The sequence below is a fragment of the Typha latifolia genome, chromosome 6 (genome assembly GCF_019914945.1).
Source record: "Typha latifolia isolate L0001 chromosome 6, TyphaL0001v2, whole genome shotgun sequence".
Classification (NCBI taxonomy): Eukaryota; Viridiplantae; Streptophyta; class Magnoliopsida; order Poales; family Typhaceae; genus Typha; species Typha latifolia.
In genome coordinates, this window is record NC_133091.1 from 7,109,621 (window position 1) to 7,125,135 (window position 15,515).

Genomic DNA, 15,515 nt, shown 5'->3' on the forward strand with positions numbered 1-15,515 from the left:
TACTAGATTCTTCATAGAAGATTTTACAGGCTTTATTTTGCAGAGAAATACATTATTAAAATCCAAGGAGCATTCTTATTCGACAAAGGTGATAGCATCATCTCCTAAAATAGAGCGTGAAGCTCCACAGCCCCCAGTCCCACAACTACAATGCTCTCCAAGAGCATTACCTCTCAGAGCAGCTTCAATGTTCAAAGTGCTGGTAAGCTCTTATGTTTGGATCAATTTACTAGGAGGCTAATTTATGCAAACCTGCCTGGAGTCTGTTATTTAAAGGAAAATTAGTGAGCATTAGTCTACAAATTGTCAATTCCTGGAACAAACCAATAAGACGTATGTAGGTACTTCAAATTAAGATTTTATTCCAAAATTCACTCCTAGAATGGAAGAGATTTGAAAACAAAGTTTTTTTTATTGATAAATTGATAGATCAATTATTTTACTATTGATCAATAGTAAAAGCAACAATGGCCATGCTAAGGGCACGTACCGTGTCGATCCCCAATCGACCAGCATGCCCCTGCGTGCCACTGGCATGCATTGGCACACTTTTGAGATATTTTTAATAAAACTTTTAGTGTATTTAAAGATGTTTTTGGTTCTTCGGCATGCCCAATTTTGCTTTTTGGTTTGAATATATATAGTAAAAAATTTCATCATTATTTTATTTTAAGATTATTTTTACAGACAACCTATTTTATTAAAGATATAGCAATAGCCAAATAAAAATATTATTCAACACATAATATGAATGAATACTCTATTATATGACTGAAATAGAAATAAGTTAAAAAACTGGGCTCCACATGACATAATATGTTTCACATGATAAAAAAAAGCTCTATAGATATTTTAGGTTTATCATTCTAATGGATATGTTCTGGATAGGGGTGAAAACGGGTCGGATTAACTTCGACCCGACCCGCTATCTGACCCGATTCGGATCGGATTCGGATAAAAAATTTCTATCCGATTCGGATACGGATAGAATTTTTGAAAAAAATTTGGATACAGATTCAGATACGGATCGGATATATTTTTCGGATTCGGATACGGATATCCGTTTATCCGCATATTTTTTTAAATGATTTACAGTTTTTAGTTTGCTTATTTAAATAGTAAATATTAATATTATTACTAATAATACATTATATATTATTTATAGAGATTAATTTCTCTAATTTTATAAATTTGACATACAAAAAAATCATTTATCATAAAACTCTTAATAATTTTGTGTTAATTATATATAAATAAAATATTATAATTATTTTAAATTCAATCAATATCCGTTTAAGATCTGATCCTCTATCCGAAAATTATCTGTATCCGTTTAGTTAGGATATAGTTTTAAATTTTGCTATCCGTCCAATATCCGTATCCGAATCCGTATCCGGACTAAAAATATGGATCCGGATATAGGTTGAGCACTATCCGATCCGTATCCGATCCGTTTTCACCCCTAGTTCTGGATCAATAAAATTCGTTTCGAATTTTACACAATCCATGCGGTCCAGCACTCACCTGTGCTAGTCACACGGCTCAGCACAAGAGTGTGCCAGGTGCCATGCCACCATCGGCACGGGGCATGCCGACTAGCACGACCATCATTGAGTAAAAATATCTACCAAGGATTGTGCTGTAATTGTTTAGGAATGAATCTATGGAGACTAGCCAGAGATAAAGGATTTAAGGTTAGTTCTAACCTAATTGGTTTATATAATTCTTATTCCTTGAAGCGACTTCTCCATCTTCAACTCCAGGCATCAAAATTGACTCAATCCATTGCAAGGATCCTTCAGACAGCAGTGGAATATTTGACAGCAGCTGTTGGAAAGTATTAGTGGTTGAGAAGTGTAGAGAAGAAAGAAAAAGAGAGGAAGGATGTGGGATAGAATTGGAGAGCTAGGGAGGGAAACTTGTACACCAAAGAGAGGGATAGTACATGTTAAATAAAGAGGCAGAGAGAAGGGAGTTCAGTGAGTTGTGCACGTAGCCTTTTGGGAAGTTGTATAGGAGAGACAAATAACTGGGTGACATAATAAAAGGGGTGGAGTACATACAACTTTGAGTAGTAGTAAGGGTTGATGGCCATAATCAGGGCAGCTCCACTTAAATCTGACTATAGGCCTATCCTTGGGCCCACTAAATAGGTATCAACTCTCTTATTACTTAGTGAACTTTTCCTCTTTAGGTTGATACTGGAATTAGTTGGATGCCATTTTGAACTTTTTCTGTACTTCACTCACTGATATTTGCAGAGTTGCAATCAAGGATTGTCGTATTAGAGGGACAGGATGTGTTGACCATGGCATGGCACATATCGCAACATGTGCCTTACCAAGCTAGTATGTTGCTAGCACACTAGATGGCCTTAATGTGACAAATATCAAAAACCATAATCTTTAAATTTTAAACCCTTTTAGAGCCTTAAAATCAGTTTTAAGGGTTAAGTTAAAGTCTTTTGGCACTAGATATTATTGTAACACATACAATTTATTATATAAAATGGTGAATCATACACCAATTGGATTCTAACATGATTTCCCCTTTTTTCAGATTTTTAAAGTTGAGTCAAATAACTTAGGGAAAACCGAAATGTTCCTTTGATTCTTAAAATTTAAAATATAATTTATATAGATTGAGCAATAAAAGTTAAATGGGTAATAAAAGGGATAAGAGAGGCCTCAAATTAGGTCTCTTTAAAGCAACAATGGTCGTTTCACTGGCACGCATTTATAATATTTTTAATAAATTTTTAGGATATTTAAAAATATTTCTGGGTCTTTGGTATGTCAATCTTTGGTTTTTAGTTTAAATATATATATTAAAACCTACATCATAGTATTTTATCTTTAGATTATTAATGACCTATTTTATTAAAGATAAAGCAACAGTTAAGTATAAATATTATCCAACACATAATATGATTGAATATATATTTATTAGAACTAATATTAATGATTGAACACTCCATAATATGATTGAATTCTCCATAATATAATTAAACACATAATATTAATTGATAAGAGTTCAATAATTAAAACTAATATCTAGTTGAACGTAATATAACGAGAAGGATCAAAGACTTCATTTACCTATAGAAAAATAACATAAGAATGTTGCACTAAATATTGTCGATAATCTTGAAAACTCATTCACGGATAGTATTGCTTGTTGTAACGTCTCACATTAGTCTTCATACAAATAGAAATTTTGCAATTCTTTTATTATATGATATGATATGAATATTGAATATGAATAGGAACTAAATTGATTTGATAATGATTAATAAAAATAAGAATTTTTTAAATAAAAAAAGGGTTTCACATGTTGTGTCGGACGGCACGGGTTAGCACGGGGGTGTGCTAGTGGCGCACCCCGTGTTAAGTGCCGTGCCACTACTGACACGGGAGGTGCCGGCCGGCACGAGGCGTGCTGACCAGCACGACCATCCATGCTTTGAAGTTAGATATACTCAATACTTAGTGACATTGGTCAGCATGGGTGCCCATGAGAGGGTATCAAAATTCAAAATACTCCACCTATGTCGGTGTTGGTAACTCACTAGCACGATATAGGTCAACTTGTGTTAAGATATCAACATTTGTCTATTTAAGTAATTTCTTTTTTAAAATTCAACTTGTAGCAGTACCTAGTGATATGCTCTGATATCAGAATGTGATAGTCTGATTGATCAAGTAGTTTATCCAATTCTTATGTTTCATATTCATCTATATTTCCAGATTCCAAGACTGCTTGACAAGCAGGGAGCACAATTGTTTGCAGTTGCTCTACTTGTTTTCTCTAGGACCTGGATTTCAGATCGCATTGCCTCCTTGAATGGTTGGTTAATTTTTATAAGACTTCTTAAGAAAGGCATCAAATGAACTGCTTCATTTGATATAATTTATGCTCCCTTACAGGCACTAGTGTGAAGTATGTCTTGGAGCAGGATAAATCAGCTTTCATTCGACTGACTGGAATAAGTATCCTTCAAAGTGCTGCAAATGCTATTGTGGCACCCTCCCTAAGGTATGTACTTCCTTCCAAGTAGGTGATCTTTGACTTGTCAATGCCGCTATCTTGCTCGGATTACTTAGAAGCAGTCCCTTGGGTTGGAGAAGAAGGATAAAATGTACTGTCATCTATATGGCATCTTCAGAGTAACAATTGAGTTAGTCCTCTACTGAAAAGAATGTCTTCTGATATCACCAAGGTGTAACCACACTTCCTCACCTCCTCTTCTTGAGGAAAGAAATACGCAGAGAAGTTATGTAAACATCTAGTAAACTAGTGTTCTTCATACGTTTTAAGTGCTCAACCTCACAATAGTTTATAAAGATTCTAGTTCTGTATCTTAGGACTCCAGAAGTTGCATAGGAACTTCACTAATTTTGAAGGTGCAGTTGGACTAGGAACATAAGTGAGACTTGATGTTGTCTTCATTAATATGATTTGTTGATAATATAGAATCTTATTAAGGTATCCTAAGATCTAATATGTTAGCAGAGAAAGAGATGTTGCGTTTATTCTAAATGCAAAAGCTAATGGCTCAAAGGATTGTTGCTTAGATACGTCTGTAGATGCACTGTGAATACAATTTTATCTATTTAATTGTTTACTTCCTTTCTTTGATCTCCTATTATCTAGGTTATTCATTATGTGGAAAGGGATATTATAGTGACAATTGCTTCTAGTTAATTTTGAACTGGCATTTATAGTTTGAGATGTGATACAAACTTTAACCTGCCTTCCATTGAAAATCATGTCAAGTAGTATGACCTCATGACTTCAGTAACCTTTCTCGTCTACACTTTACAGGCACCTCACAGCTAAGCTTGCCCTTGGATGGAGAATTCGTTTGACTCACCATCTACTCCAACATTATCTGAAAAGAAATGCTTTTTACAAGGTACCCTTCTTTTTGACTAAAACACTTACAGGCTTAAAGCATTAACTTAAATCCAGTGTTTTATTCTTCACTTTAGAAAGTTTACCTACCTAAACTATTTTTTTCAATTAAAAGTCAATAGACGAGAACTTTTGAATACACTTCTGAGTTTTGATTGTGCTATATGAAAAATACCTCAAAATGAAGCTATTTAGAAGAAGGTTGCACAAGCAACATTTGAAAATTGAAACTAAGACTTTATGGAATTTTGTTTCTAGTTTAAAACTAATATTACTCTACATTAAGGGTTTAATTGATGGGGTGTGTTAGGGCTGTTCGGGCATGTGGTGTATTGTTTGATACATGAGGAGTATCGGCTGTATTGGGTATCATACAATATGCAATAAGTGACACACAGGACTCTCTAAGGGTTACTCGAGATACTACTTTTGGGGTCTACTTCACTCTTATCTTTCCCTCCGCAGCCCCTAACAAAAAAAAGGATTAAAACACCTTTGGGAGAACATGACAATCCTTAGGCACCAGAGCCTCAGGACACATACTACACTTAATATACATTGACTTTCTTTATATTCACAGCCACAGGACTTTGCATGTGTCATGTATAACTTGTCCACAATCCTTTGTAAGCCATCCAACCTCCACCATGCACATGGTGCCAAATGTGAGAAAAGTAGAAAACCGAAGAATGAAGCAGAGAGGAAGGGGAATGAAGGGGAGAGTTGAGGACTTGAGGTTCTCAGCTTGTTTGTTAAATGGGTTTAAATTTTGGTTTGGCAGGCCAAAAGCCCATTGGCTTTAATTATTTAACTTAAGACTAACCTAGAACACTCATAATTTTGTTCCTCTCCTGTTTTCAGCTTTTTCTTGATTTCACATAGCCCATCTCTCTCTCTCTCTCTCTCTCTCTCTCTCTCTCTCTCTCTCATCCATCCCTCCCTCTTTTCTTACTTTCTGTAGTTGGAGGTTTTGATGTCTTCACGGAATTAATGTTGGTAATTCCCTGTTCATGTGAAATTTTAGTGTTAGAGAACCTGAAATAAAATCTTAATAGGCTAATTGATAATTGGCTAGCCTGTTGATTTATGGCTTAGAATGTAGGGTGATGATAGTAAAGTAGGACAAATGACAGGCGAAAGATTTGAATGAGGGCTTCTTTTATAGGAGTTAGAGAGGAGATTTTTCTTCGTATCTTTATCATGCAGTAGACAGAAAGTGAGCAATGTCCATTATGAACTTTAAATGTGTCCTATAGTGAATAGCAGATGGGGTTGACCTTTTGTCTAGTTGTCATAAAACACTCAAGGGTCAATTACATATGGAAGTTCCATGAGCATAATGATTAGTGCTCACAAGAAGCTCTCTCTCTCTCTCTCTGTGCACGTGCATGGAAAAATCTAAAAAAATGTGTTGGCTAGTTAGTGTTGCTTGACAAGTGGATCTTTGTTTAACAGTGCATGAAGAGAAGAAAATTAGAAAGAGTCAACATAGAGATATTTGGCTTTATTCTTGTGCTCTCCATCCCATGGTGGCCTATAGCTGGATCTCTTATGTGGTTCCAGATCCTGCTGGTTTCCTTAACTCAAACATGTAGAACCTTGAAATGCTATTTCTTCTTTTTCATCTCATTAGAACTCAGTTCGTAGGCCATCTTCAGATACCACATTCAAATTATCAAACCAACTATTCTATGAAAATTTCATATCAAACCATGTGTTTCGGTTTGCTTACCTGCACACTTTTTTGCTAGTTTTCTTTTCAACAAATATTATTGTTGGTATAGTTGAGGACAAAGCAGTTGAAGTTTTGTTGTTTCAGGTATTCAACATGTCAGGTAAAGGAATTGATGCAGACCAAAGATTAACACATGATGTGGACAAGTTGACCACTGATCTTGCTGGGCTGGTCACTGGAATGGTGAAGCCGTCTGTTGATATTCTTTGGTGTGTCTTCGTTGGTTTCATATAGCACCTAGCCTCTGTACTTTGGGCTCTGGACAATATATCATCTTTGTTTGCATATGTTGATGGTGTTGATACTCTGCAGGTTTACATGGAGAATGAAACTTTTGACTGGACGAAGAGGAGTTGCTATACTTTATGCATATATGTTGTTGGGTTTGGGTTTTCTAAGAAATGTCTCTCCTGATTTTGGTGATCTTGCAAGTCAAGAACAAGAGCTTGAAGGAATCTTTAGGTATCATTGCCTTCTGTCTGTTCTGCAGGTCTCTTTCCCATGTGTTTCCTAGAAAATAGATGTATATATATATATATATATATATATATATATATATACACATATATATACATATATATTATTTATTTACTCAGGTTACTGAATATCAATTATGCACTGTAATCTACTAGGTTTATGCATTCGAGGTTACGTACACATGCTGAATCTGTCGCTTTCTTTGGTGGTGGCTCCCGGGAGAAAGCTGTGAGTTTTTCCTTGGAGATCAAATTCGAGATGTAGCAAGCTCCTTTTATAGTCAATGGAATTTATATACTATTATATCTTATGGAATAGAATGTTGATTTTACTTGTGGAACTCATTCAATTAAGCTCCACTAATTTGAGCAAACAATATAATAGCTCAATAATCCTATTGACTCTAACAATTTACTCACGTGTGAATAACTTTGTCCTTTTCCACTTTATGAATTTGTTCTTCTTGTTCACTTCATCTTCTAATGTACCTTTTGCTTTCTGGTGTTTTAATGGTTGATTTGTTTACTCTTTTTTGTGCATTCTTTTATATATGGTTTTTTTTTGTAGACCCCTCCAAAGTTCCTTATTTGCGTGTATAGCCTTCTAAATTTCATATCTATGTATATACCCTTTAAAACCCATGTTTTTTGTGTGGATGCCCTCAGGTTACGTTTTTTTACAGGCATAAAGTTATTTATGTTTTTTGTAGCTAACTTGATGAAATCTTAATGGTTTGTTAGGTTTGAAGAGTATCCATGCAAAAAAAAACAATTGTTTTAAGGGGTACTTTTGCAAAAATCACGTGTTTTAAGGGATGAGACACACAAATAAGAAATTTTAGAAGGGTAGACATGCAAAAACTCTTTCATTTCATATAGGATTGGCTTCTATGATGTATTATTATTTATTTGTAACAAAGTCATCAAGTATACCATACAGCCATTATAAAGATTCCTTTACTTTTTCAGCATTAGATCTTCTTGCATATGTTTTAAGTGATATTTGAATTGACCATCTAACTTCAATTATTTTTCCAGACTACAATACATTTTTCTATTATTTTTCTGCTGATGGTATCTAACAAAGAAAGTTTGGTTTGTTCTGGTTATTTAAAACCATAAAATATTTATTAGGTATCGTAGAGTGTTACACATGTTTTCTTTTTCCTATTGTATGTTGCATAGATGTTTGATAAGTACATCTCAAACTTTCACTCGTTTAACTTTTTCTTTTAATATTAAACAGATGGTTGAGGCAAAGTTCAGGAAATTGCTTGAACACTCTGCACTTCTATTGAAAAGGAAGTGGCTGTATGGTATACTTGACGACTTTGTTACAAAGCAACTTCCACACAATGTGACATGGGGACTTAGTTTATTATATGCTTTGGAGCATAAGGGTGATCGCGCTTTGACTTCTACACAAGGTTGAACAATTATGATAGAAGGCTTTTTAGCTATTTCACTTGTTATCTGGATTTTAGTTCACAAGTTTGTTAATATTTTCTTCAGGGGAGTTGGCACATGCCCTGCGCTTCTTAGCATCTGTAGTGTCGCAAAGCTTCCTAGCATTTGGAGATATTCTTGAGTTGCATAAGAAATACCTCGAACTTTCTGGTGGTATTAATCGTATCTTTGAGCTTGAGGAGCTTCTGCATGTTGCCCAAAGTGGTTAGTCTTATTAGATAATAAGCATCAGTTAGATATTGCTCTTCTTAAATTGTGACCTATTACTCTTGAATGTTATCGCACCTATACTCTAGTTGCCCATTTCCATGTTTATTGTTGTCATTTTACATAAGTGCTATCAGAAATGTGCTTGGAGTACCATTCTAATAAGAACCAGGTGCTACAAGTGGTTAGGATACAGTATATACAGTTGGAAGTACCATTCCGCTATATTCTTATTGGATACATCTAGGTACTCTTCTTTAAGGTGTCTTTAGGAGATATTCTCTTCACGCACATGGTAAAAATAATCTTACCGTAGTATATAATGTTTATTTTCTCCTTTTGTTACAAGTTGACTGTGACAATATATATGTTGTCTTGTTCCCTTTATGTGTATGGAAAAATGAAGATGAGATGAATCATATAGTGTAATAATTGTTGACTTAATTGATATCCCATGATCTATGTTGTACGAGTGAATGTATTTGACTACCATTTTAGTTTTGGCATTAATTTAGAGAATACGAATTTTAAAGTATATCAATTGTATGTTTTGAATAATATTGAATCTTAGTTATAAATATGCAGACTCTTATTCTTTTATGAGTATTATATGGTATTGATGATGTTGTAGATTTTGATGATATAATGAGATATAATTATTTGGTATATATGGTGGACTTTATTTGGAAGATAAAGTAGATTATTATTTCTAAACTTTGTCAGATTTAGGTAAACTAGTTATCATAAGTTAGATATATGACGTGTTATTATTAACAGAAATATTAAATAGAGAGACCATGTATATTGACATTTTAGTTGTTTATCAGGTAATTGAATAGAGTTATTCACAAAGTATATAGATATGACCCTTTATCATGACAAATAGATAATTTGGGAGTTGGATTCATTACTTAATCAGACATAAATAAAGGGAATACGAAAACTCTATCTTTAGAGTAGTATATTTAAGCATGTTGTTATATTGGTAGATGATAAACAAATAATAATGTATAGAAAATGATTATATTAGCTTTTATATAACTATTGACTTACATGTTAAATTATGACTAGAAGTTTTTGAGCAAATCTTTTAGAATAATGATGTTGATCTTAATAATTTTAGTAGTATATACAAATTTGCATTTGAAGTTTAACGTGAAGATATATGACTAGGAGATAATGATATATGATGGATAATTCTATTATAGTATGTAAAAATTTAATCTATTAGCCCTTGTTCACTTCAGGAATAACTTTTTTCTTATTTTGGAATACAACTCCTTATTTCAGAATAACAGCTAGATATCATAATAACTTTTTTCTAGAATACAAATACTATTCATTAAAATTACATCTTATGCCACACATTAACCCAATTACTAATTTACTTTTGATATCTATTTTATCAACTTATTTTATATCAAATCAAATGGTTTCATACAAAACAAAACACCAATTTCCTATCTTTTCATTCACTTTGTATCACATCAAAAATAATTATTACATCTTTATTTCTGAATATAAGTGAACATAAGAATAGTTATTCCTAGAATAAAGACTTTATTTTAGGAATAACAAAGAGGAATGTCTATAATAGAATTGATCTTATTCTTCTAGTAAATGAGGTTTTAATGAATTAATATCTGAAGTAAAAGAGAAGATATACTAGTGAGGTTGGATAATTAGTATTTTTAGACGTCTTGTTATCTATATGAATTAATTGGTTTTAGTTGCTTTGTCGGCAAATCATAAAAGCATGAATATTTGAGAGATTGATCCTAGTAGCTTTATATTTGTGGTTATGCTGTCATGGGTATGATCCCATGTAACAACAGAGAATTATCATTCTTTCAATGCCACAACCACATCAATCAACACCTCCCCAAGCACCAAAAAACTGAAGCACAGACGACGTAAAAAAGAAAGGAAGGAAAAAGTATAAGATGAAACGGAAAGAAGGAAAAACGATGTGCATACATGATATACCTATAACCCTGCTTTGTTTGTTTGATGTGATGTGCTGTGCATATTGAGCCTTATTTTTATAACCTGTTTGTGATGTAATCATGGAATCACAAATAATTCACCTTGTTTCATTTGAATATGCAGAAGTTAATCTATCTGATACTTCCCTGTCCTCCAAATTGAAAGATGTACCTACTGAAGATATTATTTCCTTTCGTGAGGTGGATATCATTACACCATCTCAGAAGCTATTGGCTAAGCAATTATCATGTGATATTGTTCGAGGGAAAAGTCTGCTTGTTACTGGTAAGTTTTTCAGTCACTTTTATTTTCCTTCATTTGGATGTCATTAATCTTATGTACTTTCTTTGTTGTTTATGATCTTGAAGGTCCTAATGGTAGTGGGAAGAGTTCAATTTTCAGAGTCCTTAGAGATTTATGGCCCATTGCTACTGGAAGACTCATCAAGCCCTCTGAAGGGGTATTCCATGTTCCTCAGCGGCCATATACTAGTCTGGGGACCCTGAGGGATCAAATCATATACCCTCTTTCACGTGAAGAGGCCGAGCTAAGAATGCCTTCATTGTTCAATACAGGTAAAAGACAATTGCTTAATTGATTGTAGATTTATGAAAGGGAACTTGAAATGTGTTTGGTTCAGTGTGCATGACAGCTCTTTCTTTTTTTTGTCTGTTGTTTAAAATTTGTAACATTTTGTGTTATTCACTCGTGACTGAAACCCTTGGCTCATTAAGCATTTAACCATTTTCGGCTGCACTAGCAGTAAGAAGAATTGCTATGTGTAATAGATACGCATAGCAATTATATGTGCTTCTCTAGAAAAATAGTAGTATTGTATTCTGTTGGATTTTTTTTTCTGGGTTTTTGTTGCAATAATATTTATTTGCAATGAGCCTAATTCTTATGATGCATGGGCTTAATATGCCTCTGATAAAAAGTCCAAGTTTTTAGTTAGAAATTTTAGGAAGTACTTTGTGCATATCGGATATCCAATAGTTGGTGCAGCTCCTTTTAGGATAGGGGCGGAGTGATTTATAATGAACAAAGATATTTTGCTCATGTTAGGTTTCTCTTTTCTCCCTTTTCTCAACAAGATGGTAAAAATCAAGCCATCGAGGTTTTTGTTGTGCCTTTATATAAATTTTATGCAGAAAATCTTCTCCAACTGAAAATTAATGAGTCTAATTTTAATCCTACACTACTACTCAATAATCGTGATTCAATTGATAATTTATCCCAGTAGTTGAAGGATTTAGCTCTATGATATTCCACAAAGATTTCTGGCCAGATTTCAATGATTAACAATTGGTGATCTGAACTTCAGAAAAAACAATAAGTCATTGCGTCCTGGATATTCCTTTGGTCTAACGATGGTCTGTTTGCCTTTTAAGTCCGCTTTCTTTAAGAAAGTAATTATTAATAGTTCATGCGTTTCTAACTGCAATGTGTATAACTTATATGATGATCTCCTTATCTAGGGTTGGATTGGTGCTAGGTCAGGTTTGAATCTGATCCATAAAGTTCCTTTTCCACTAAGAAACACTCAATGTTGTCCTGTGACCCCTCTCTTCCTTTCTATCCCTCTCTTTTCCTGCCTCCATAGCATCTCCTCCCTCCATTGTCTTCTTTCCCTATGCTGCTTCCCTGGTGTGGCTCCATTGGGACAAAGGTGTCGGATGGTGCAAGGCTGTCTCACCCTCACTTCTCATGCCTTCAAGTTTGCAGTGCAACTTTTCTTGCTATATTTGTAATATTTGATCAGGGCAATTTAAGTTTCTGCATGATCTACTGTCTGTTTTCTGGTTTTAACTTTTAGGTGGTTGGCAAATCTTCATTTCTTTTAAGCATTCACCTAAATGTAAGCACTGCAGAAAATGATTTTTTTTTTCTTTTATGCAGTGAAGTAATTGAAAGCATTGCATCTTGTAGAAAATGTCAAATGCGGTAAAGATGTTTGTATTCTCCTTTTGATATACAGAAAAATTCTAGAAGTTTCATGGTAAGGAGTTGATTTTTGACCCAAACATGTTATGACTTTTGACTTCTACAAATGCCTTAGATCAAGATATTCAGATATCGTGCAGCTGGAACTTGAAATAACACACTTACCTACTGGTAGAACCAGAAATTGTAATTTTGGCCTATATAGGGAGCTTATTCTCGTGTGTCTGTTAAGAAAGATCAGGTCTGGCAAGGATAAATTGTTCAACATGTTTTGGTTTGCTTATGAGATGGACCATGTTACTTGATAAATTATATCATCTGGAGTATTCAAGTGATGGGGAGAGAAGTAGGAGACGGAGAGGGAGATGGGAGATTAGGGTGAGGGTGATGAGCTGTATATGCATGGAATCGAGATGATAAGCGTAGAAAGGGCACGAAGAGGGGTATGCTTGTCTTTTCCAGAAAGAGGTAGTTTATGTTTTTTGATCACTGAGAACAAGAGGTAAACTAATCCATTCTGAAAATGACAATATTGAGAGAACTACTCAAATGCAAGTATTTCTATTAAATGGTTTTTTCTTTTATTGCAGTTCTGGAGATGTCTTTATTTATTTCGCTTCATAGTTACATTATCATGCTAATATAGGTAAAAGGTCTGATGCTTCTCATCTCCTGGATGCTCACCTGAAGACTATTCTAGAGAATGTTCGGTTAGTTTATCTTCTCGAAAGGGAAGGATGGGATGCTACTCCTAATTGGGAAGATGTCCTGTCTTTAGGAGAACAGCAAAGGCTTGGCATGGTCAGTAAATAATTCTTTAGTGTTATCTTGAGTAAATCAAGGAACCCATCTCTCTACTCTTCTTATTCCTATCCTATATTATATTCTTAAAGCTAATATGGATGATTGTATTATTGCAGGCTCGTTTGTTTTTCCACCACCCTAAATTTGGTATCCTTGATGAGTGCACTAAGTATGCTGCCAACTTTAAAACTGCCAATGTTATTGTTCTTCTGGATTAACTACCATTCTTATTCCTGATACACTTCTTTGTTACAGTGCGACAAGTGTTGATGTGGAAGAGCATTTGTACAGACTGGCGAACAAAATGGGTATAACAGTAATTACATCATCCCAAGTAAGTAAAGACAGAAAATATCATATTTTCATAATCCAACTAATTCTGATCACACTCTGATCTTCTGTTGTTTTTATTCATTTTTACCTTGCTTATAGCGGCCGGCGCTCATACCCTTCCATTCTTTGGAGTTGAAACTTATTGATGGTGAAGGCAAGTGGGAGTTATGTGCAATCAATCAGTAATATGCTAAAATTCTTCTGGTGGAGTTCGATTACTCTGGCCCATACAGGAGCAATTCTGTCTCCACACTCCAGGAAGCTAGTAATTCCTGTGATTCAACTAGAGATTAGACTTAAATAAACCAACAAGGTGAAGCCTGATGCATAATGTTTCCAGATGCATGCTGAGAGGAGCATCCTCATGTTTAAAATTCTTGGTTGCAGTGGCAGATCTTTATTCGTCTCTATTTTTGGGATAGAAGAAAAACAGTTAAACCAATAATGGCTTAAACTGAAGGGTCAAGAAGTGGAATCACGAGTCTATATAAGAAAAATGGAACACAATATCCGAGCTATAGGCAGACTGAGTAGTGTTGTTGTACATAACTCATATACACATTACTGTGCAATTTTTTGCATGCATCAATCCGACTTATTGATTTCTTGTTATAGTATATAAAATAAGCTGGCGAATTTGGCCACATGAAACTAAAGCAGTTGCCATCTGTATTGCATGAGAAATCTCCTGTAATTGCAAAATATCGAGATTCCAATCTTCCTGTTCTTCTCTTTTCACAGTTTTTATTGAATTGTGTGAAGGCTTTGCCCTGATCATATTTTTCTTATAATATGTACTTAATTTTTTCGGTTTTTTGTCTCTCTGTTAGCCCTTTCCTGCTTTAAAGATATTCAAAAAGATATTATAGTTTGCAATACAAGATAACATTTATGTTTTGAGGCAGAGTGACAAGTTGTGTCTCAGCTTGTTTAAATAATGCTATCTTACGGCTATTTCAAGTGAGATCAATATTATGAGTTCGGTACCCTCATTCCCTCTTACTCTTAAAAAGGAAAAAGAGATAAATGTTCTCTCAACAAAAAGAAAAAAAAAGGAATCAACGAAAAAGGAAAGAAACACCGAATATAGGAAGAAAACAGTATGCCCAAAAAGGAAACAGTGAAGAAAAAAACACTATATTTATGCAATGATTATAGAAAGTGGGGTTCCCATGGTAGTATAAGTGAGTCCAAAACTAGTTAACATTATTTGGGTTCAGTTTCTGCACCGGATTGGATTTTTTTATGTTTTTTTATGGATTATATGATGTGATTCAGGCTTGATCCGGTTACCTCACAGGAGATATTAGGTCATTGGGTTAAGTATGCTTATCTAGGATTAGTTGTTTAATATTTTTGGAGGACTTCTAGCCTTGGGTTCCGGTGGCTGAATGTCGACCAACGACGATCGAACATGAGAGCAACTTTCATTGAGGCGTTCAAATGCTTGACCAATGGTGTTTGAATGTTCTTCGTCAAAGTATTTGAATGCCCAGTCGATGGTGTTCAAACGTTCCAATTCGAGAGTAGTCTTCATTGAGGCATTTGATCACCACAACGTTCGAATGCCTAAACCTAAGAACAACTTTCATCGAGGCGCTTGAACGCCTAGCCAATGGTATTTGAATGCTCAGCCAATGATGTTTGAA

The 15,515-nt window shown here is 34.4% G+C and overlaps 1 protein-coding gene across 2 annotated transcripts in view; it reads left to right on the forward strand.

Moving 5' to 3' along the window:
- The window catches only part of LOC140790646 (ABC transporter D family member 1), a 41,948-nt gene extending 27,273 nt beyond the window's left edge, over positions 1-14,675 (forward strand). The window contains exons 12-26 of one of the 2 annotated variants that reach the window (XM_073140808.1): positions 44-202; positions 3,747-3,846; positions 3,927-4,035; positions 4,825-4,915; positions 6,734-6,858; positions 6,962-7,111; positions 7,282-7,354; positions 8,372-8,552; positions 8,638-8,796; positions 10,909-11,070; positions 11,154-11,360; positions 13,376-13,530; positions 13,650-13,702; positions 13,789-13,867; positions 13,966-14,675. In XM_073140808.1, the coding sequence (XP_072996909.1) occupies positions 44-202; positions 3,747-3,846; positions 3,927-4,035; positions 4,825-4,915; positions 6,734-6,858; positions 6,962-7,111; positions 7,282-7,354; positions 8,372-8,552; positions 8,638-8,796; positions 10,909-11,070; positions 11,154-11,360; positions 13,376-13,530; positions 13,650-13,702; positions 13,789-13,867; positions 13,966-14,052 (1,890 nt within the window). In that variant the 3' untranslated portion in view covers positions 14,053-14,675. Of the gene's footprint in view, positions 1-43; positions 203-3,746; positions 3,847-3,926; positions 4,036-4,824; positions 4,916-6,733; positions 6,859-6,961; positions 7,112-7,281; positions 7,355-8,371; positions 8,553-8,637; positions 8,797-10,908; positions 11,071-11,153; positions 11,361-12,684; positions 12,818-13,375; positions 13,531-13,649; positions 13,703-13,788; positions 13,868-13,965 lie in introns of those variants that run through there. The other variant, XM_073140810.1, reaches the window with a different exon arrangement.
- Positions 14,676-15,515: the final 840 nt, after the last annotated feature.